This window comes from Pelodiscus sinensis, chromosome 11 (genome assembly GCF_052426305.1).
Source record: "Pelodiscus sinensis isolate ZL-2025 chromosome 11, ASM5242630v1, whole genome shotgun sequence".
Lineage (NCBI taxonomy): Eukaryota > Metazoa > Chordata > Testudines > Trionychidae > Pelodiscus > Pelodiscus sinensis.
The window spans coordinates 45,318,132-45,341,734 of NC_143062.1; the positions used below are offsets into that span (position 1 = coordinate 45,318,132).

At 44.0% G+C, this 23,603-nt stretch overlaps 1 protein-coding gene across 7 annotated transcripts; it reads right to left on the reverse strand.

Annotated features, from left to right (window-relative positions):
* Window positions 1-8,236: 8,236 nt before the first annotated feature.
* Window positions 8,237-23,062, reverse strand: KBTBD8 (kelch repeat and BTB domain containing 8). Of its 7 annotated transcripts, none has more exons than XM_075938553.2 (5): window positions 22,866-23,061; window positions 21,734-21,812; window positions 19,414-19,573; window positions 17,656-18,770; window positions 8,237-13,691 (listed from the first exon to the last, which is right to left on the reverse strand). In XM_075938553.2, the coding sequence occupies exons 3-5, from the start codon at window positions 19,560-19,562 to the stop codon at window positions 13,228-13,230; spliced, it is 1,728 nt and encodes a 575-aa protein (XP_075794668.1). In that variant the 5' UTR covers window positions 19,563-19,573; window positions 21,734-21,812; window positions 22,866-23,061; the 3' UTR covers window positions 8,237-13,227. The 7 variants fall into 7 exon arrangements, with proteins under 7 accessions (XP_075794668.1, XP_075794665.1, XP_006120063.1 ...); XM_075938552.2 differs by having other exon boundaries at window positions 8,238-13,691; window positions 19,414-19,624; window positions 22,866-23,060; XM_075938550.2 differs by lacking the exon at window positions 21,734-21,812 and having other exon boundaries at window positions 22,866-23,062.
* Between the last annotated feature and the right edge of the window lie 541 nt (window positions 23,063-23,603).

Sequence of the window (23,603 nt, forward strand, 5' to 3'; positions counted from 1 at the left end):
ACTGACTGAATATAAGAACATAAGAACATAAGAACGGCCGTACTGGGTCAGACCAAAGGTCCATCTAGCCCAGTATCCTGTCTACCGACAGTGGCCAGCACCAGGTGCCCCAGAGAGGGTGGACCGAAGACAATGATCAAGCAATTTGTCTCCTGCCATCCCTCTCCAGCCTCTGACAAACAGAGGCCAAGGACACCATTGTATCCCCTGGCTAATAGCCTTTTATGGACCTAACCTCCATGAAATTATCTAGCTTCTCTTTAAACTCTATTATAGTCCTAGCCTTCACAGCCTCCTCTGGCAAGGAGTTCCACAGGTTGACAACACGCTGTGTGAAGAAGAACTTCCTTTTATTAGTTTTAAACCTGCTACCCATTAATTTCATTTGGTGTCCTCTAGTTCTTCTATTATGGGAACTAATAAATAACTTTTCTTTATCAGCCCTCTCCACGCCACTCATGATTTTATAGACCTCTATCATATCCCCCCTCAGTCTCCTCTTTTCTAAACTGAAAAGTCCCAGTCTCTTTAGCCTCTCCTCATATGGGACCCGTTCCAAACCCCTAATCATTTTAGTTGCCCTTTTCTGAACCCTTTCCAAGGCCAAAATATCTTTTTTGAGGTGAGGAGACCACATCTGTACACAGTATTCAAGATGTGGGCGTACCATAGTTTTATACAGGGGCAGTAAGATATTCTGGGTCTTATTTTCTATCCCTTTCCTAATAATTCCTAGCATCCTATTTGCCTTTTTGACTGCCGCTGCACTCTGAGTGGAAGTTTTCAGAGAACTGTCCACGATAACTCCAAGATCTCTTTCCTGATTTGTCGTAGCCAAATTAGCCCTCGTTATACTGTACGTATAGTTGGGGTTATTTTTCCCAATGTGCATTACTTTACACTTATCCACATTAAATTTCATTTGCCATTTTGTTGCCCAATCACTCAGTTTGGTGAGATCTTCTTGGAGTCCCTCACAGTCTGCTTCTGTCTTGACTATCCTAAACAGTTTGGTATCATCTGCAAACTTTACTACCTCACTGCTTACCCCTTTCTCCAGATCATTTATGAATAAGTTGAAAAGGATTGGTCCCAGGACTGACCCTTGGGGTACACCACTAGTTACCCCTCTCCAATCTGAAAATTTACCATTTATTCCTACCCTTTGTTTCCTGTCTTTTAACCGGTTCTCAGTCCAAGAAAGGACCTTCCCTCTTATCCCATGGCCATGTAATTTACACAAGAGCCTTTGGTGAGGGACCTTGTCAAAGGCTTTCTGAAAATCCAAGTATACTATATCTACTGGATCCCCTTTGTCCGCATGTTTGTTAACCCCTTCAAAGAACTCTAATAGATTAGTAAGACAGGATTTCCCTTTACAGAAACCATGTTGACTTTTGTCCAACAAATTATGCTGAAGTCAAATGAGAATGTACCTTACACTAAAAATATGATCATACAGATTTTCTCCTACACACATTGACAGTGATTCCAACAGCTAAAATGGAAGAGTAAATTAAACCAGAACATTTTCCAAACCTCAGGAAGTCAATAGTGTAGCAAGTGGGTCTCTTTTTAATTTTTATTTTTACCAAATAAATGGAACAACGCTTGCAATGCTGCTTAATCATGTATGTCTGTACTGATACACATAGTTTATGCATAGCCAAGACTTACCGTCTCTTCATAACAAAGTGTTTGCGCTGTTACACAATTTTACTGTGTTGGCCTAAGTAGATAAGCATAAAACCAATGCTTCTGCTTAGCATTACGAATGCTTCCACTGCTTACCTGTCTTTTTGAAGACATATTTAGGGGTAAATTAGAGCTAAATAACAGCACAGAACACAAAGCCAGGACTGGTGGCTGTAAACAAACTTTGTGGGCCCACCGGAAACTTGGCCCTATCCATGATAAGTAGATATTCAGTTAACTAAAATCATGCCAAACCATAGATATAGCTGGACTAGAGAGAGGCAGACTAGAGAGGTTAGGAAATAAGAATGTTATATCTCCTCAACTATGTTAAGATGAAAGTCCAGCACAGAAAAAAATGGGGCACTGATAGAAGATCCAGCCACAAAAACAATAAAGGCAGACGGTGAAAAATGTCAGCATATTAGTATTATTAGAATTACATGATGTAGAAAGGAGTGGAGTTGAGTGGACTACTAAACTTGAGTGGACCATGTGAATCTGGAACCAGCTTGGTACCTAAAACACTACAGTGGGCCAATAAACTCCAGATGGAGGCATGAATTGAACAGAAAGTAGCAGTATTCCACAAAAACTACAAGGCACGTTGGCTGTTTCATGCTCTCACCTCCTTGTATGTTAGCTAAACAGTCTTTCTGTGTTCCTCCCTTCCCTATGCATATCAATGTACCATTCTCTTTCTTCAGGATGTTTAACATTCCTTCCTCCTCCCATCCAAAGCAAAATTCACCCTTAGAGGGCCCACAGAAATATAGGGATGGATCTCAAGAGGTTAAGTGGTCCACTTATGTGCTGATATCCAATCCCTCTGCACCACTAAGCCTTCTCCTAGCCTTTATGATGAAATTCACTCCAGCAGAAAATCTATGCATCACTTTTATCCTATGCAATGGTCAGGGCTTGACAATCCATGTAATCTACTCGCCCGTGGCAAGTAGATTACAACCCGGAAGAGCCGGGTTCGGGCGACCTGAGCATGCGCAGAACGCCACACAGCACGGCTGGTGAGCGGGGTTCGCCACGGTTCAGCGAGCCCTGGTAATGGTAACACATAGAAACCTGTTGGGGAACATTTTAACCTGCCAATCACTCATTAATGGATTAAAATGTAGCCATTCTTCTATAAAGGAATTTCACAAGCCAGCTACAGAGAGAGTGCAGAATTGACCTTCATATACAAATTTGATGCTGTTTCCCTTGGCCGGAACAAAGACTTGAACTGGATGACCCATTATTAAACCAGCTTTCCTTACAATCAACATCCTATTTACATCAATAGCGAAGTAGGAGACATTTCTAGCCCACTTAATTAGCCTCATTAGCACAGGCACTGCAATTGACTTTTTTCCCTTCTTCTCCCTTCTTATTCTGAGGGTTCCCCATTTTTTTCTCTACCTAAGATCATCTCATCTGAAGAAGTGGGTTTTGCTCATGGAAGCTCATGATACTCTATGTATTTTTCTTAGTCTCTAAAGTGCCACAGGATTACTTCTTGTTTTTACAGCTGTAATGGTTTAAGGAGGACTCAAAAGAGTCATAGGTTTGGTGCAGGCTCTTTGTTAAGGGGCAAATTTCATCCTTAATATGGGGTTTATGATGCAGAAATTCCAGAGGCTAGCACGAATGCAGACACACGCTCTCATAGAAGAGTTTTGTACAACCCAACTTTAATAGGAATGTTCCCTCACTACGTATGCTGTAAAACTCCACTTGGGGGATTTAAAACATTCCCTGCTGTATTCAAAATCCAAGCACTGCAGCGGGGCACGGAGGCACAAGAAAATAAAGCTGATGATGTAGAGGGCAGTATAGTTTCATTGTCCATGCTGGTGAGAATTAAACTGCACCAAATATGAATATTGCATTTGAGATGGACGGTTAAGAAATTCGATAGAGATCTGATGAGGTCCCTAATGCAGTGTTTCAGCACTGAAGAAAAAAAAAATACTCTCTGTAGTTGATTCCCAACATTTGCCTTCCAACATTCCAGACGCCCCCTTTTTGACTAGGCCCCCCTATCATGAGGGAAATTAAAAGAACATTCAAGTAGTTCAAGTTAAAATCTGACTTAATTTAAGATGATAAACATTCTGGCAGATAATGATTTCTGTATCCATCCAATACAATACAGGAACGAAACACCTACTCTGGAGATTAAACGTCATTAGCCACTTTTCCCTTTACAACCTAGTTTTAATAAAACCCTCTTGTTCTCTTCCCCCAACGGCTACAGAAAACTTTGCAGAGCTTTGTAGAGGCAAAACGCCAACTAATATTATTCCTGTTGCATGGAAACAAATCTTTCACTGGTTCAAAGGGAGGCCAGCTATTTGTTATTCAACATCATCTCTTTGAAGTATTGTAATAGAGTATATAGACAGAGGGACAGGGGTGTCGGGTGCATCCCCACAGTCTGCCTGTGACCCAATTCCCCACTTACAGAGCACAGACAATATTTCCTATTCACAAAGGTAGCACAAAGGTAAATACGTCAAAGACGGCGAGGCACCAAGTTGCTATGGTAACAGAGGGTCACACAAGTGCTTTGGATAGCAGGGTGTGAACCCCATTGCTCATAGCTTGTGCACAGTTGTGCAAGGCCCTATACAAACACAGAATGAGAGTCAGTCCTTGATCTGAAGAGCATATAGACTTAATTGACAAGACAGACAACGGGTGGGAAGGGAAACAGAGAGGAAGTGATTCACTCAGTCACAGCCCTGGTCACTGGCTGAGGCGGGAAGAGAACCAGGTCTCCTGAATTCCAGCCCCATACACTAGCCCAGGGTTGGGCAAATACCAGCCCACAGGCCAGATCCAGTTCCCCAGTCCCATCTCCTGGCGGGCTGCTGCTGCTATATTTACCTGCGCTTCTGCAGGTACAGGCAATAGCAGCTCCTGTTGGCTGCAAATCACCAATCGCAGCCAATGGGAGCTGTGGGCAGTGGAGTCCCTGTGTGCACAGCTCCCGTTGGCTGGGAACGGCAATCCATGGCCAATGGGAGCTGCAAGTGCCCAGACCTGCAGAACCACAGATAAAGATCGTGGCACCGGGAGCTAACTATGGCAAACCGCTACCAGTTTATTGCCCACCTCTACAATAGCCCATGCTGCTTCCCATCAGGCCAGAAAAAGCTCCATTCCTAGATGATTATAGCAACTGTGTAAACTTGCCGTTACCCCCCAAATTCACATCAGCTACAGGAACCTTGTTAGCACTGTGGATGATTGAATGGCTGCCCAAATCCATTTTAAAATATTGGCAGTGGCATACATGGTCTAAGATGTATCCCTTCCTTTTCATTGTCCATCAAATGGGATCTCCAAGAGCAATTCTTCCTGCTTTAGAAGTTCCCATCTTATCTATTTATAGATAGTATTCCAAAGCAGGATTTACAGACCCTCCTGGACTGACCAAGTGGATAGGCAGATGAGCATAGGATACGTCTACACAGCAGCATTATTTCAAAATAAGCACGTTTACACGGCAAATGCCCATGGAAATAGCACTGAGCTATTTCAAGAGAGCGTCCACACTCGTTGGACACTGAATCGCACTTAAGGCCCCACCAGAAGCACTTTGGGCAAGGCACCAGGACAGCAGGCACTTCCTGGTGATGCTGACTGAGGCTATTTAAGGCTTGTGCTTAGAGACCCTCCTGTACAGTCATGTCTCAGGTTCCTCTCCTTTGCCTACCTCCTTGAGGGACAGCGAACCCATTCCACTGCCTGCTCTGGTTGCCCTTGCGGACCCCACAGCACTCCAGCCATAGAGCTGGACCTGCTGCCAAGCAGTCTCTAACTCCTGGACTTCATGCTGCGCCTCCTGGTGCTGTTTTTGCAGGCTGCCCTCATGGCCCTGCAGAATCTGGACCCGCAGCTCACTGTGGGGCATCTCCCCACATGCTGCTCATGAAGCACGACCCCTCCCGCCCTCCCTGCGCACCGTGCACCGCCGCTTCTGGTGACTGGACAGTAGTTCCAACTGGTGGGACTGGATGGTCATGGAGCGGTGGGATAACCAGCAGTGGCTCCAGAACTTCCATGTGTGGAAGGACACCTTCCTGGAGCGATGTGAGTTGGACACCCTGCCAGCCCCCTCCAGAAATGGGTCGCCCTCGCTATCGGGAAGCTCGCTCTGCCGTACAGCTACCGCTCCATCAGGAGCCCATTCAGTGTGGGGAGATCGATCATCAGGGCCATGCTCATGCAGGTCTGACTCTTACTGTGTTATTGGGAGGGTGGTGAACTGCTGGTATTGGGTTCCCCGGGGAGGGGGATGGGGGTGGAAGATCCCTCTCTGGGAGGTTTTCCTGTCCCAGCTTCACAAAGCCCTGCTGGGGGACGGGGTTAGGCTTGGTGGGGGTGGGGAAGGAGGCGGTTGGGCTCGAGGATGTCCGGCAGGCTCTGGCAACCTTATGAGTCACTGCATCTCCTTCTCCAGGCGGTGAGGGCCAGCAACGCCATCCTGCTGTGCAGGGTCATCCTCCTGGGCGATATGGACCCATCATCACTGGCTTTCCACCCACATCCCTATCCGGGCCCCCAAACACCGGGCATCCAACCACCTCAACCAGAAGAGGTATTTTTCCATGGTCCTGCAGACTGTCACGGACCACCATGGCTGCTCTATGGACATTAACGTCAGATGGCTGGGGAAGGCACGTGACACCCACGTCTTCTGCAACTCCAGCCTCTACCGGAAGATGCACACTGGCACTTTTTTCCCCCAACTGTACCATCAGGGTGGGGGACAGGGATCTGCAGATGTGCATCATGGGGGATGCAGCCTACCCTCTGCTCCCCTGGCTTATGAAGCCCTACCCTGGACCGTAACCAAGAAGCGTTTCAATGGCAGGCTCAGCAGGACTCACATCGTGGTAGAAGGCACCTCTGGCCCTTTGAAAAGGTGCTTCTGCTTTCCTCAGCTTTGTCCGATCCCTGGGCAACATCCTGAGAAGGGGGTACCGGCTCCAGGAACTGGCTGAGCACCTGGCTGGAGGGCATTGTGGTTTCAGTTTCCTGGTCCTGTTCCTCCTCTTCTTGGGCCACAGGTCTGCCCTCTGGAGGGTGACAATGGGTGTCTCCAGCCCAGAGCCCACTACAAGAAGGGTGGGGGGGAAAGGGACTGACCCCCCTCCCAGGATGCAGTGGACCGGATCAAAATAAGGGCAGGTCCGGGGTGCTGCCTCTGAGCAGGAGCTGTGCTCCCCGGCTTTGGTAGAAGTCTTCCTGAGTTCTTTCACTTTCATGAGCACCTGCTGCTGGATACATGTGTCCGCTCTGGCCCAGGCTATCGGCCAGCGGGCTGTAGCCGTCGGCATTCGTGCACCTGGTGCAGAGATCCCGGAGGTTTGCCTCCCCCGACCTCAATGAGATCTAGGATCTCCGCCCCAGTCCAGGTTAGGGCCCGCCTCATTCCCCCCCCCCCCCCCCCCCAACAGGGGCTTAGGAGCTGCCTGCAGCTGTGCTGGCAGGGAGAAGAAGGGAGGGCTTAGGTGGCATGCTGGAGTCTGCCATGGCAGCAGGGAAGGCAGAACTGGGCGCTGCTGCGTGGTACGGTGCCAGCAGGACTCGCATCGTGCCGCAAACTGTTTCCTCTGTGGCCGCAGCTTTAAGGGCTGCAGGGGAAGGGGAACTATAGAGGTGTGAGGAGTGTGGACAGAGCGGCTACTGGGACACCTGTGAGAAGCCCTAGAGGCCAGTTATCTTGAAAGAACCTCCGCTGCCCCCCGTACACTCACCCTGTTCCGAAATAGGGGATATTCCTCATGAAATAAGGACTACAGATTTCAAAATAAGAAGCCTGTTACTTAAAGAATGGGCATTCTGTGTAGATGCTCACCTAGTGATTTCAAAGTAACGTGAGTTATTTTGAACTAAGGCTGCTGTGTAGACGTGCCCATATAGTGCTAGGCCAGCAGCAAGTATGCGAGATGATGCACACCATGCACTTTATCCCATGTATTTTTTTTATCATATTGGAATCTGTCTGCTCCAGCGTTTGTGGTCAAGGGGAAATAGAGCTCACAGAATCCATTTCTCCCAAGATTATTTTGCATGGGTTTAATGTTTCTGTAAATCTTACTGGCCTGGCAAAAGGTGAAATTCCTTTAATTCTAAAAGTCTAAGCAGCTTCTGTGGAGCTGGTCTTTTGCTGCCAAAAATGTTGTTTCGTCTCTGCTCCCATATACCAGGTTTAAAGCTTCTTTGGCTTGATGCTATCCCATGCTGGTGCGTTACAACTTGTACCATCTAGGATCTTTCATTTCTTTAGAAAAATAGTACAAATATTTGCAGGTGTGCGTGCATGTGTGTGTAACACATGGGTAAAGTGCAAGTTATAGTCTCTTCTAGCTATTATTGCCATCAGTGAATGAAGTCGCTCCATAAGGGCGAGCATTATAATGTAACCCGTCTGCCAGGTGGAACTAGCTGCAGTCAGGGCCTGGTTCAATACCTCTCCATACAGCAAATACAGAAGTGGCTTGAGACCTTCCCCATAACCTAGGAAATTCACACTACCCCCGGGTGCTGACAGGCTTTCCCGCTCACAAGTACAGAGACGGAGTGTAGAAAGTAGACTTTTAATAAAAGGGAGGGAAGTAATGTGGCATTAATTTGGGACGACACCCCAAACAGAGCTTATAAACATAAACCGTGAGAAAAAGTCCCGCCCCAAGTGGATTGGGCAATGTCCTTTTCCTCGCAGGTTCTTAAGTCCAGCAACGTTAATGTCTCCTTCACATGCCCAGCCCTTCTCTGCACCCCACTCGCTGTCCTTGGCCAGGGCAGAGCTAGAGTTCAGAGGTGCATCTGCAGAGTTCCCCTCCCATCCTGAGCAGGGGGAGGTAAAGAGGTATCTTACCCATTCCGCTAGACACTCACCAGCCACCTGCTTGTTGCTCTCAGCAGCCGCCCTGCAGGGTCATTCATCTCACTTCTCTGCCATCGCTCTGCAGGCCACTCCTTATGCCTCTCTGTCGCCCCGCTGGCCGACTGTCATACCGCTGCCACTCTGCTGGCCGCCTGTCTTCTGTCCACTGCCATTCTGCTGGCTCTCAGTCACCACCCACTGCCATCCACTTCCCAGCTGTGAATTCTGCCTGTCAGTCTCAAACGATTTCAGCTCCCAGTGATTTCAACTCTTAAAGAGCACAGTAGAAGAAACAACTCCAACACCATTAACAAAGAAAAGAGGCACATAACGATGCCTATTTACCTCTGTTCTTAGAACAGTGTGTGTGTGTGTGGGGGGGGGCAGAATGGAAGGGGAAGATCATATCTGTCCAAGCAGAAGAAGTCATATAGCCCCCCAGCTCCCTATCCTTCCATCAAGCTCTAAAAGTTGGGACCCTATGTTTGCAAGATTCTTCCTTCTACCTGTGTTCCAAATGAAAGGGATCAATTTAGCACAGTCTTACTTTCATGTACTCCTGCAAAATTACCAACATTGGTAACCATATTTCAGCTATTCTGGCATTTAATACAAACGTAGCTGGTGTTGGGTCCCAAATTAAGTTCATTACAATGTGCAAAATACCACTCCCTCCAGGCCACGGAGGCTCCCAGGCATCTGTTAACCATTACACAGCAAGCATCACCTAGAAAGGGTGATGCTTACCTGTTCACACCACTAGCCTGTATTTTATCATTTCCACCCTCTCTCTCTCTCTCTCAATAGGGCACAGAACAGAGTGGCTTTAAGTGTTGTAAAATTAGTTACAAGGAGAGAAAACATGAATACATTGTACTGATAAGTGTCCTAGAACACTTGTTTTAGCAGGTTAACTACTTACTTAGACTTGTGGTTAAAATCATGGAGCAGGCATATTCCCAGTTCTGTCTGGGCTTCCTATGTAACCTTGACGAAGGTGGTTAACCATTCTGTGCCTCCCTTTTACCAGCCATGAAATATTTCCGTACTTTGTAGGGACGCTGGGAAGCTCAATATAAAGTTTGTAAAGTTCTCCATGACCCTTGGATTAAAAAACGCTATGTAAAAAAACCAAAACCGCCCACACCAACTTGACAACTTGAACAAAATTATAAAACAGCCTTGCAGAACTGGCACAGGACTCAATAGCCTAAAGAAAAAAAAACCCTTCAAACTGGTCCTGCCTATATTAGCAAATGTGGTATTGGTAACTGACCATTCTACGTTACCACGTGTGTACAAAGCAGAGATATAGCGAAGGTCCTGAGAGGAGGTCCCACCATCTTCCTCACCAGTATGCCTCAAAGTGCAGGGTTGGCAAGTATTTGGGATGCAGAACCGCGGAGCTTGAAAGAGAGCCGCACAGGGGACGAATTTCCTATTTGCTCGCTCTACCAACTTCATTTTAAAGACATTTATCATTAAAACCTGTTGAAGTCCATTGTATTTCAACAATAGGTTTATTTTATTATAAGAAACGTAACATGACATTAAGTAAAAATGCAAAAATTGTGCAATTATGGCAAAATGTTTAAAAATCCACACATCTGCCCTCGGAGGACTACAGTACTTCTTACTAACATACCTGAGCACTGAACATTGGATGCCATTTCTAAACAGCCTTAAGAAACAGGGAGCTCTTAGATTTCTTGCAGTTCATATACTCTACACATCTGATGCACCAATATCAGTTTTAGTGATTTAATCATCAAAATTTAGATTAAAATAAGGAATACAAATTATTTTGTATTTTGATCAGTCTGGGGTGGAAAAGTTACTCTTAGGCAAATTGTTTACATTTTAAGTGTCAATTTAACAAGGGCAGTCTAAACAAGAGCAGAAGAAATGTGAAATGGGGAGAGAGGATATAGAGAGCCATATGTAAGTTACTAGTACCTTTGGTGCAGTTTTAATCAATTGTTCTCACACTGTGCAAGTTTATTTTTAAAGTCTGATGCTAAAGCAAGACTTTTGACTTTTAAAGAATTTAAAAGCATTTAAGAAGTGGCAAAATGTCTCAGCTATATTTCTGTTTAAACAAATTATTCATGTCTAAGATTCAGTATTTTCTACTCCTATGCAAGTTCCAGGATTTAGCTTTTAAGCACATTACAGTCTTGTATCACACTCTTCTTCTGAATGGTTAAAGAAAATGGAGATCTTCGTACTTTAGTGCAGATAAACAAAATTAACAAACCTACTGCAGAATAAACCACAGCATATTATACTTCTATACATCACATGACCAGTCAATTGCTAACTCAAAAATCTATTTCATATTTTCAAGTAATATATTTTGAAATTTGTTCTACTAAATAAATATAGAAGATTGTCAAAAAGCAGCAAGAAATCTTGTAAATATTCATCCAAGCTTTTAAAAACAACAAAAAGTTACATAACACTTTTTTGAAAGAAAAAAAGGTTTTACACACTAATGCAATACTGTAAAGGGAGGGTGCTTCAGAAAGCTTGCAGCTAGAGTCCTATAATAGCACAAATAGAACTAGCCAAGGACTATTGAAAATGTGTATAAAAAAAAGCAGCCATGGAAATAGCTGTACTTTATAAGAAAAATCCCTATTGTTGGCTGTTGGTAACAATAGTATCTTTGAAGGAACCAAACAAAAAGAGAAACCACATACCTTAACATTGTTTTAAAAATGCAACTTAGCAACTAAGCATATGCTCTTGATCTCTAAAACAGTTTCAAGGTTGTTTCAGCCAGCACCCGCACCTAAAAGAAGCATTCTGGACAATCTCTGGAGGATGAGGTATGTAATGCAAAGAGGTTGTTTTTATTTTTTTTTCCTTTTAGTTTCACAGTTCATTTTGATATTTTGTGCAAGATTTTTTTTAAAAAAAGTGAGTTTGTTTCTTTAAAAAAAGAAAACCCTACTTTGTGACCAAGATTACTCAAAAACAAAAACAAAAAAACACCACACACTCTCTCTCAACAGTTATGCCAGGGTGTTAAACTATTATTGAATGAAATGTTTGGCTTATTGAAACAGCTGTTAATCCAGATAATGGCCACCTTTTGCTACAATGTGTACAATTATCAATGGTAAATAAAACAGCTTTCCTTTATCTCAATTTAAGAAGTTATATAAGTAAAATATAGAGGAAGATATGACGTGGCTTGTTCTGGAGAGAATAAGTTTTGTGACAAATTACACCTGGCAAAGTAGAGCTGATGAGAGGTGTACAATTAAATTTTCCCTTTTACATCCAGTTTCACCTATTGAAGTAGAAGCTAAACTTTATACCCACTGTGTCATTAAAAAAAATAAAAGTTACATGTTCATTCCATAGAGAAAGTGTTATCTATTGGATCCTTATTCTACATCTGCATTTAAAATTCTTTAAACCACGGATTTCAGTGAACAACTTTCTTTTAATAAATGGGATCAAGGAGACAGTTCAGTAGTGCAAAATTTTCACATTATAGGTCAGAATAGAATAGTAAAAGGTAATCGGATGTTTGGTGGGAGGTGGTGGGAAAAAGGGGAATAGTCAAGTTAAGCCACATTTTCAGTATTACTTGAGCACAAAACACACACTTTACGAGAGGCAGAATGAGCTCTTCAAAAAATAACAGCAACTAAGACCATATCCTGTCATCATTCTGTGTGGGTACTCCCACTGTTGTAATATTATGTTTAAATAAAAAAGACCACACATTGGCAGGATAGGGCCCTAAAAAGAAATCCCATTAATAGTAGCAGAATGTTTTAAATAATGGTGTAGGGTTAGCCCATTAATTTCAGACATACAAGTATTAAAAATTTACTAGCACCGTCAACTTTTGAGTTTAAGCCCTTCATGAGATGGAATATGTTTTCAAGCAGCATCAACACCGCTTTTAAGCACTACATTTAATTGGCAGAAAATAGCTATTTATACTGTTAGCTTCACTTTAACAAAACCCATAGATAGAAAATGATAGTAGGCCTTCGCTGTTTCGGACAAATATCCTTTATCATGTTCTACACTTCCAACTTTGATATTTCTCCCAAACGAAGGTAGTGCACAAACAACATTAGGAACATTTTAGACTTCAAAACAGTACAAAAAGATAATTAAGAATCAGGAGCTAGCATTCCTCTATGTACTTTCAGTTGATCTAAAATAAAGACCTAGTGATATTGCCTCAGGATTTTACCCGTATTTAAAAAAAAAAAAAATTAACGTCAAACTAGCTTGGATGTCCTTAGCTATTAATGCTAATTTTCTTTCATTGTAGTGCATAGTTATCCTGGTGCTACTATTCTTGGTTTACTTTTAATCACAAAAACACCCCTCAAGAATGACATGATTAAGTGTTTACCAGAAAAAAAATGCTGATAATTGCACTTTGTATCCTCCTTCTTGCTCCTCTGAAAAATATCAGCAATTTTAAAATGAACCACTAATTCCCTCCCCAGCCTGCAACCTTTAAAGAGCACCCATCCCCATGTACAAAAAACTGCCTTTCAGCTTACATTAAATACTGACAATTTCTTTGTTTTCTTTTAAGACTTTTTTTCTTAACATCAGATACCACTGAAATCACTAAGGCTTGTTACTGAATAAAATTAAATAACTTTCTGAAGACACTGCGGATACAACTTAGCAACAGCACATTCAAAATGCCGGCCTAAATCCCAAAGCCTATCGGGAGTCTCATACACTTTTTGCCACTGGTCAGTAACCTCATCATATTGATAGAGTGAATTTTTCCTGCTGGTTCTAAAAACATGTTCTTCAACAGTGACTTGAGTAGCTCTGACAAACAAATGGAGTTTATTTTTGAGGAGTACCAGTTTGATATATGGATTAATGGACTGATCACATGGGAAATCCTTTTTTCTCGTCCACTTATTTAGCTCGATGTCATAGGCCTCTACGGTAAACATACGCTGATGATTTCCACAGGTTCCAGCTATGTAGTAGATGGAGTCATTGTATACAGCTGCCAAGCCCTGGATTCTAGGCACAGTCATTGGGGTTAAGAAACCCCAGTAATCTTTCTGAGGATCATAGCAGAGGAAAAATTCTCCTAGAGATAAACAACAAAAGAGAGACCAAGAGTGTAAGACAGAGGTTATGCATTATCAGTTCCACGTGGCTGCCAGACTCTGAAATCAGGTTGAAAAGGGGGGAAGCTAGAAGGCTATCAGCCTTGCAATGCTTTATTTTTGTGCATGTTAGCTAGCTTTTACTATATCTAAACCATGTTTGAGATTTTGGAAAAAGCTTTAAGGATAAAGCTTAGGGTGTTTCAAGTATTTTCTTGGTGCTTTAATATCTTGGAAAAAATAAACACTATTTAATCAATCTATAGTTATAAAGGACTTCTGAATGAATTGCATGAAAGATGCTAAACCAGGGCAAATAACTGTGCATCTTAGACTCCATACAGATTTAGAAATCTTGTGTTGTATGCAAGTGGGGAAATAGATGGATTGGTCACTTACAGTGGTTTGTTTAAAAGGATACCAAATGGAGTCCTTGTATGAACCTGCTAACTAATTACTACTACTTTTTGGTTTGGACAGTAATAAACATCATATATTGACTGCACAGATTATTAGCTACATGTTGAAAATGACAAAAGTTCAGACAAACTAAAACTGGTGCTCTACCAATTTGGGTAAAGGTAGTACAGACTATAAGACAGTCTTTTAGGGATTTTAGAGGAAAAAAAAGTTTCCTCAAAGGGTACTGAATATAGTATAACAAAGTTATTTTTCCCCTCATACAAGAACACATACTTTAAATTAAATGTACTAGTATCTTCCAAATACATGCAAGACATCTTGCCAAGCAACTGTGTAGGTAAGTATTCTTTCACCCAAGAGAAAGGAAAGTCTGCAAGAATGGTATGAAATTAAAATATGTGGGCTGTGTCTACACTGGGCCACTTATTCCGGAAAAGCGGCTGCTTTTCCAGAATAAGCTGAGAGCTGTCTACACTGGCCCTTGAATTTCCGGAAAAGCAGTGACGATTTACTGTAAGAAATCAGCTGCTTTTCCGGAAAAACTATGCTGCTCCCGCTCGGGCAAAAGTCCTTTTTCCGGAAAACTGTTCCGGAAGAGGGCCAGTGTAGACAGCACAGTAGTCTTTTCTGGAAAAAAGCCCCAATCGCGAAAATGACGATCGGGGCTTTTTTCCGGAAAAGCACGTCTACATTGGCCACAGACGCTTTTCCAGAAAAAGGGCTTTTCCGGAAAAGCAGCCTGCCAGTGTAGACGCTCTTTTTCTGGAAATACTTATAACGGAAAACTGTTCTGTTTTAAGCATTTCCGGAAATTCATGCCAGTGTAGACACAGCCGTGGTGTTTAGTTTAAAAGATTAAGCTACATGGATACCTATAGATTTCTTCACGCAGAGATGCAAAATTTAATTATTAACAGTTGCATTCCAATGGGTCTCTTACATAATTTAAGCTTCTGATCTTGTTTTGTGTACTGTATGTGGTAAGTGGCATTTTAAAACGTATATTCTTATGGACAAGCGCAAAAGACTACTTACTTGTGAATAGCAGCAATTGCCATGCTGTTTCTTTCTAGGCAATGAAAGTTGTAGAATACAACAGTGCTACAATGGAAATTGTGGTGTTTCACCCATGAGGCTTAGTGTAAAGAAAACAATCTACAGTTATACTGTTAGTAATTGGGGGCTGGTTAGCAAACTAAATTAGCTTATTTATTTGTGTAAGCATCAAGTTAATCCATAGAACCATCCAAAAGCAATGATAAGATACACGCTAAGGGTCAGTTGACAAACCCAAATAAAAAATTGGCAAGCTCAGAATTCTAGCTGAAACTCCAGACTGACATACTGCCACATACTTTCCACTAACAAAATTTGGCTCTCCCTGTTCACTTAGTCCAGGAACAATGAAAAAGAAAAGCAACTACTCTACAAAATTCTCCAGATCCCATAAAATCGTATCAGTTTCACTCCGTGCAGCTGTGGTGTGCTGGGAGGAAGTCATGGCACTGATGTCCAATATTGCCTCCTTGTAAACCTACACTGGTTTCTTCTCCTTCTGTATGTAATGCTGCGCTGTCAGCATCTTTTGTGGTTTCGCATAGCTCTCCCCTCTGTTCCTGACAGTCTGGAAGAGTAGCCAGAAGAGGGCCTAAGAATGACATATTAAGCCCTTATTTCTAAGCACCTGTAGAGGCTAACTGGAATTTCTCTGCAGATCTTGGGACCGCCTACAGCCTCCCACTTGAATAATCACCTCAAATTATACAAAGCCAGTTCTTGGCTGTGTCCAGTATTGGGTATCACACTTCAGCAAAGCTATGGACAAACTGGAGAAGTCCAGAGGAGAGCAACAAAGACGGTTAGGAGGACTAGAAAATAGGGATGTTAGACAGTGGGTAATACCATACTTGACTAACCACATGAATTCTTAGTGGTTAGATGACTATTCCATAGTCCGGGGGGCAAGGAGGGGAGGAGGGAGGAGAGGGAGCAGCAGACAGTGTACTCCAGCCCCATTCCCAGGGTGGCCCCTGCATGATACATTGGCAGTAACGCAGGGCACCAGGTGGAACCCAGTCCACGAAGGGAACCAGTTTAAAAGTCATCTCCCCTAGTGGACTGGCTTCCGCCTGGCACCCCGCACTGCTGCCTCGGATACAGAGGCAAGAGTGTGGGGTGGCAGCAGCCCCTGTCTGCAGGGGGGTCCAAGCTGACTGCTGTCACAGGCTGCTTCGACAGCAGCTCTTGTCCATGGAGGGAATGGAACCCTGTGGACAGGGGCAGCTGCCAGAAAGCAGGGTCTGCCTAGGCTTATCAGTTAATCGTCTGGTTGGCTACTTGATTACATTTCTACCAGAAAACATGACCAACAAGGAAAAATTGAAAAAACTGGGCTTGTTTAGTCTAGAGAAATCGGGGGCGGGGGGGGGAGGCCTTGAGAACATAACAGTTTTCATGTACATAAAAAGGGAAAGAGCGAGAAAGTGTTCTCCTTAACCACTGGAAGAGAAGGCAAGAAGTAATGGGCTTCAATTGCAGCAAAGGAGATTTAGGTTGGACATCAGAAAAACCACTTCCTAATAGCCAAGGTAGTTAAGCCCTGGAACAAATTACCCAGGAAGGTTGTAGAAACTCCATCACTGGAGGTTTTTAAAGCAGGTTAGACAAATCTGTCAGGGATGGTCAAAGTAATACTGAGTCTTGCCTCAGTGGCAAGGGAGTGAACTAGATGACCTCTTAAGGCCCCTACTCGGCCTACATTTCTGTGAGGTAGGTTACAATTAGATCTGTATATATTCTTAAGCAAAATGTAATTTTTTTATTAAACCATTACCAATATAATTATAACTGAGGCCTTTCATTATGGCACAGTAGTGTACAGCACTATAATGAACTCAGGATCTCAGGACAGATCACTGCATAACCTACTGGTAAACTCTTTCTAGTTCTTCAGCATTTCCCTTCTCTGTTAAATCTTTTGTACCTTGGGCTTACTTATAGACTCCCTATGTTAGACTGGTGTTTGTAAACGGTTCATGAAGTCTAATCTTCTCCCTTCACCTTGTATAATCTTGGTGACAAAACAGGAGCACCAGGATCCTAAGAGCAGTAGTTTGGATCATTGTCTGAGGTGGTCAAAAACTGCATTTCTCCCTACATGGATGAAAGGTTTCTGACCAGCTATACTCAGCTACAATTACTCAGGAACTGAGGAGAGGTTGAGAAGTTCCCCAATAAGTTGAGATTATATGGAGCATGGAGGCAAAAAGGAGGACATATTCCCCCTTCACAATGAACATCTTAAAACACAACGAAAGCAAAACTGCTGCCCCCACTTTGAGCAGCAAAGCTACATTTCCATTCTCCACTGCCCTCCATTCACTCCCACTTCTATTTTTTCCTGTTCCCTATTCCTCTAAAAGTGAGCAATTTATGAAGGTCAAAGGAGTAGCAGAACTGGGACTAGACAACTCCCTTCCCTACTGAAAAAACAAAATTTCTTACACAGTTAAGGCACCTTACCCTGTAAAACATAGATGTTCTCTTTATATTCCACAGCACTATGAAATTCCATTGCTACTGGCATTGGACAGACAGCTGTCCAACAGTTCTCTCTGCTGTCATAACACTCCACAGATTTTAATGAGTTTCGGCCGTCTCCTTCATAAACACGGCCACCTATTGCATACAGTTTACCACAGCAATGAACCAGTTTGCAGCCTATTCTGGCTCGCAGCAAAGGAGCTTTAGGTAGCCATCTATTCCCAGAATGATCATACATCCAAAAGTCACTCTCTGCTCTGTGGTCTATGGAGACCTCACTGCTGCTTGGCCTGTAGCCTCCTGCAATGTAAATATCATTATCAGGTGATACAAGAATTCCAACTTCCCTCAAATCATTTGGTGGTTTGCATAGTTTAAACACTCTCCCTGTGACTGAATCTAAACAAGGCACTGTTTGCTTCTTTCCTGAGTGTTTGTGGGCAGCATCAAAGCATATGATCATTTCAGAAGCAGTCATTCCAAGCCGTTGTGTGTAGCCATTGGCACTAGGTTGCCCCTTTTGTACACAGCTTTTGGCTATAGCCTGTGCAAACATGGAAGGGATTCTCTCTAAAAATGCTTCTTCTAACAGAGGCATACGGATGCATTTGGCAAATATTTCTGGAAGGTGCACTTCTCTTTTATTTTGTTCATGTTCAAACCACCTTATAATGCTGTCGTAAACATGTTCTTCTTTGTCTACGTTTAAGTCATCACTGTCCAGTATACTTATGAGTTGGTCTTTTCTCAACTGGAGAAATTCTTGCTCTTTGGTGACACTCAGAAACTTTTTACGAATGTAGTCTTGTGATCTGTCTTTGAGTTCCTGATGACCATAGTGATCAGCAAAGATAAACACCCCAATAGAGTTTTGTGGGTCCAAATGACTGATCATATATTTAGCACACTGGTCCTGAATGGAAGGGATCTGGAAGATACTAGCTGCAGTGAACAAAGCTTGGACATTGGCCTCTGTCAGCATTACTCTGGAGGTATATGCATAGTTCAATACTAAATGCATTGACTCTGCTTCAACACCAACTATACGAACTTCTTTCTGGGTACTTTCTGTAAGGCCGCTAGTGAACATAGATCTACAAAAGAAAAATATGTAACAGTTTATTTTCAATTCCCTTCTATCTACAGGTCTAAAGAGAAAACTATATTATAGTTATCATTCTAACAGCACATATCTGATCAGCGATAATATACTGTCGTTGACAGTTCCCAAAATAAAGTGCAGTTGTACTCTTAGAAGTAGCTCAGAAGTGACAGTTTGGAGTTTCAAGTTTGTGTCTCATTAATTCCATATCAAATTTGCTCAATTTACACATAAAAAGAGGTTGTCTCAAATTGTCAGTCTGCATACTCAACCCAGGATCATAAGTTGTAATGCACTGCATGTCAGTATGCTAAAACATATGAATGAATTAAGACAAATACATTTTGAAAGACATGATTAAAAAAGAAAAAAACAAAAAAACAACAACAACAAAAACAAACGAAGATGAAATCAATTCCAAAGTATCTTTTCTGAAAAATGCAGGTGCTGCCAATTCATTTATGTTAAAAGCAAACCGCAAAAGATCATTTAAAAAAAGAGATCTGTAATGTAATCAGCTGCAGATGGGTATAAATTTTGAAACTGCTATCAAAAAATTAAAATACTATTCAATACAAATAATTTATTACAAGTGATTTTGCATTTGGTTAATACTAGTGCAGGGACCTACATACCTGAAATAAGGACTGATTGCAGCAAGAACATTCCTATGACAGGAAAATGTCTTCCCATGATCAACTTCCACTACAATATCTGTCAGCTGTCCTTCATCATACATTGTTTTAAGTTGTTGGAGAATGCTGCAAGCGTGAAAAGGATCCATTCCACTGCTGACTGTGTTTGAAGAAGGAATTCCATTCAGTGTTTGTGAAAACTTACTTATTTCTATTAAAAAAACCAAAATAGCCTTACTATATTTCAATAAACAACAACAGAACACACTCTCAAACATATTCATAGTAACATAAATATACTATATATCAGCATTAAGAATGATTACTGAGTTGAGATTCATTTCTCCATATTCCACAATCTCCTATGGGGATAAAACTGAAAATTACACCTATCAACTTTAAGAGGAAACAGTCACATGATAAATATTTTGCACATACATGTTATATAACCTTTCATCCAGTTATCCCAATTTTTACTGATCTGTATGCAGTATTTTATGATCCCATTTTTACAGAAGAAAAAAAAAGTTAGCACCTCAGGTCCTGTTTCTCCAAATGCTTATGCTTAACAATGAAGTGGAAAATAAACATTGACTACTGACTTTTGCAAACAACTGGCAAGATCACATTCCCTAAAATACAATTTACATTTCAATAGCAAGTATACTCAGCCACAAATTTTACAAAAATTATTTAGTTAGCACTTAGAATTCTTACTCGGGTGTTAAAACGAGGAGTTCCGTGGCACCTTAAAAAATGTTAGTCTCTAAGCCCTGATCTATACTAGGAAGTTAACTCCTTATATTTTAAAATAACAAGCAGAGCATCCACACTACCGAGTCCGTTATTTCAAAATAATGAGCTGGAGAAATAACACCTATTTCAAAATAGTTATTTCAAAATAACAGTAGTGTGGATGCTCCACTGCTGCTGTTTCAAAATAACTACACCCCAGAGTCATTCAAAATAATTACTCCCCAGTGCTTCCTAGGGCTCTAAGTTGAGGTAGCATGTCCACATTAAGGGAGCCTAGCCTGCTTTGGACTAATTTTGAGGTTTGCTTGTAGTGTGGACACACTATTTTGAAATTATTATTTTGGGAGTTATTATTTCAAAATAATTTCCTAGTGTAGACATGCCCTAAGGTGCCAGAGGACTCCTTGTTCTTTTTGCAGAAACAGACTAACACGACTATCCCTTTGAGACTTTACTCCTGTGAAAACAGAAGTTGAATACTGTGAAAAGAAATGAAAAACTGTATACTTCTGAAAATATCTGATGGGTTCCTAGTAAGGGAAAGCCCAAAATGAAAGTTGAGTAATGTTTCAAGCACAGCAACCTGTTTCATAAGGGAAAGAAGTCTTTTGTACATCAACAAAAGAAAACCTAATAGAAAAAATGAAGTGTTGAAAACTGCAAGTTGGATAATGTTGCTGACTGCACAGAAAATGGTTAAAATGCATTCAGGGCTAAATATTTAAAAAAGTCATGATGGATGGAAGATATAAATCCTTTCATGTGCTAGTGTGCCTCAACATTTCCCTATTCAAAATTCAGATACAACCTTGCTCCCACCAGTTCCTGTGAAATCAATAGGGCTCTGATGTGCACAAGAATCTGCTGGCAGGCTTAGAGCCTAAGATTTTCAATATCTCACTGTATCACTCAAAACAGAGGCTATGTCTAGACTGCAGGCTTCTTATGCAAGAAGCTTTTTGCGGAAGAGATATTCTGCAAAAACAACTTGTGCAAGAGCGCGTCCAGATTGCATGGACGCTGTCTCATAAGAAAGCTCTGATTGCCATTAACAGAATGGCCACCAGTGCACCTGTGCTTTTTTTGCACAAGAGCACTAGCAAAAAGGAGTTATTCCTCATAGAAAGAGGAATATCTATACCACGAAAACTGCTCTGTTCTGTCAATTCACTGTAAATTTTCTTGCGCAAAAACGTGCTTGATGTGTGGATGCTCTGCGAGTTTTTCAGCCATTTTTGCGCAAAAAATTCTGCACTGTAGACATAGCCAGAGAGCTGCAAGAAACATGAACTTCCTTCTGTAGCTTCAGAGGGTAGCCAAGTTAGTCTGTACAGGATAAACTTCAAAAACAACAAATAGTCTTTAAAGTGCTACCAGACTAACAAAACATGTATACGGTATTAGGAGCTTTCGTGGACACAGCCCACTTCTTCGCTATGCCCACGAAAACTCATGATACTATCTATGTGTTTTGTTAGTCTTTAAAGTGCTACCATACTATTTGTTGTTTTTTAAGTGTATTCCTTCTGTAGGTAGGTAGAAGGGAATACAAATGCTCACATACCCAACACTGGAAAAGTCCAAAAGAACTCTCCTCCCACTTGCCAGTCGACCAACCAATACGCAAAACCAAAAGGAGACCCCTGTACAAATGGAACTGACAACATATAGCTTCCCACCCTATGGTCCCAGGTTCTTTATTTACAGGATTTGACACTATTGACCTGCAAACTCTCCATACTTACACACACCAACTCTGGTGCTCTCTCCCTCTCTCTTTGATCTGCATTCCCAATCAATTCCACTGCTCACCTCTGCTCCCATCCTCACACTGTTCTCCCCCACGTACATTCTGCTTAGCTAGCACCCCACACAACTGACGCCTACCTTACTCTTCTTCCTGTTTCTCCCTCCCTTCCGCAGACAACCCTCCCATCAGGTACACCCCTAAATCTGGTACACCCCCCCAAACAGATCCTCTCCCTCACACACTGCTTCCCAGACACCCCAACCACAATTCTCTTTCCCACTCACTCTGGTCCCCCATCAGACACTCCCCCAAAACCACTGCCAACTCCGGTCCCCTCCTCCAGTTCCCCCTCAGACACTCCCCCTCCCGCACACATCCTCCCACACAGGCACCTCCCCTCTGGTCCCGCCTCAGACACCCTGCCCCAGGCATCCCCCTTCATACACTCGCCCCCCCCCCCGGCACCTCCTCCTAGAATCCCCCTCAGGCCCCTCCTCCTGCAGCCCCCCCAGCACCCCCCTTCAGGGCCCCCCCCAGGCCCCTCCCCTCAGGCCCCTCCTCCTGCAGCCCCCCCCGGCACCTCCCTTCAGGGCCCCCCCCCAGACACTCCCCATCAGGCCCCTCCTCCTGCAGCCCCCCCGGCACCTTCCTTCAGGGCCCCCCCCGGTACCCTCCTCAGACACTCCCCCTCAGGCCCCTCCTCCTGCAGCCCCCCCGGCACCTCCCTTCAGGGCCCCCCCAGGCCCCTCCCCTCAGGCCCCTCCTCCTGTGGCCCCCCTCAGACACCTCTCTTCAGGGCTCCCCCAGCCACTCCCCTCAGCACCGCCTCCCGTGGCCCCCCCAGGCACCCGCCTCAGACACCCCCCGGCCCCTCCTCCCGCGGCCCCCCCAGACATTCCCTCGGCTCCGACCCCTCCTCCTCCGGCCCCTGCCCGGCGGCACCGACCTCCCAGCGCTGCCATTCTCGGGCTCCGGGCTGCGAGCGCAGGAAATGTCACGGCCGGGGCCGCTCCGCCTGCGCCTCTCCGCGGCGCGGATACTGCCCCGCCAGCCAACCAGCCCGCCCGCACCGGCCAAGCTAGCACGCGCTGATTGGGCGGCCGTCGCAGTGCCTGCCGGGACACGTAGTCCTCCTCTCTCTCCCCGCGCGGAGCGATGGGAGAGGGCCGCCCCTCGCGCGGGGCATGCTGGGATCCCACGTTCTTGCGGCCCGCCGCGGAGAGACTGCCGGGAATTGTAGTTCGCATCGGGTGGCGGCGACTTTAGCGCAGACCTTGACAAGGGGGAGCCAGCGTGGGCTGGCCAGGGCAACAGATTCCCTCCCACCGGCCTGAGTGCGACTGACACAAACCCACCCCTGCCCCGCCCCTCTCGGATGCCACGCCCACGACACGCCCCCTCGCTGATGACACGCCCCTTTCGGATGCCACGCCCATGCCCCGCCCCTCTCGGATGCCACGCCCACGACACGCCCCCTCGCTGATGACACGCCCCTTTCGGATGCCACGCCCATGCCCCGCCCCTTTCGGATGCCACGCCCATGCCACGCCCCCTCTGGAATGCCACGCCCCCCGGAGGTCCGGTGACCTCAGGCCCCCTCTCTCCCTTGGTCTCTCCCCCCTCCCTCACTTTCCCCAGGCTGGGTGCAAGCTATGGGAGGGAGTTTGGGAGGGGGCTCATGCAG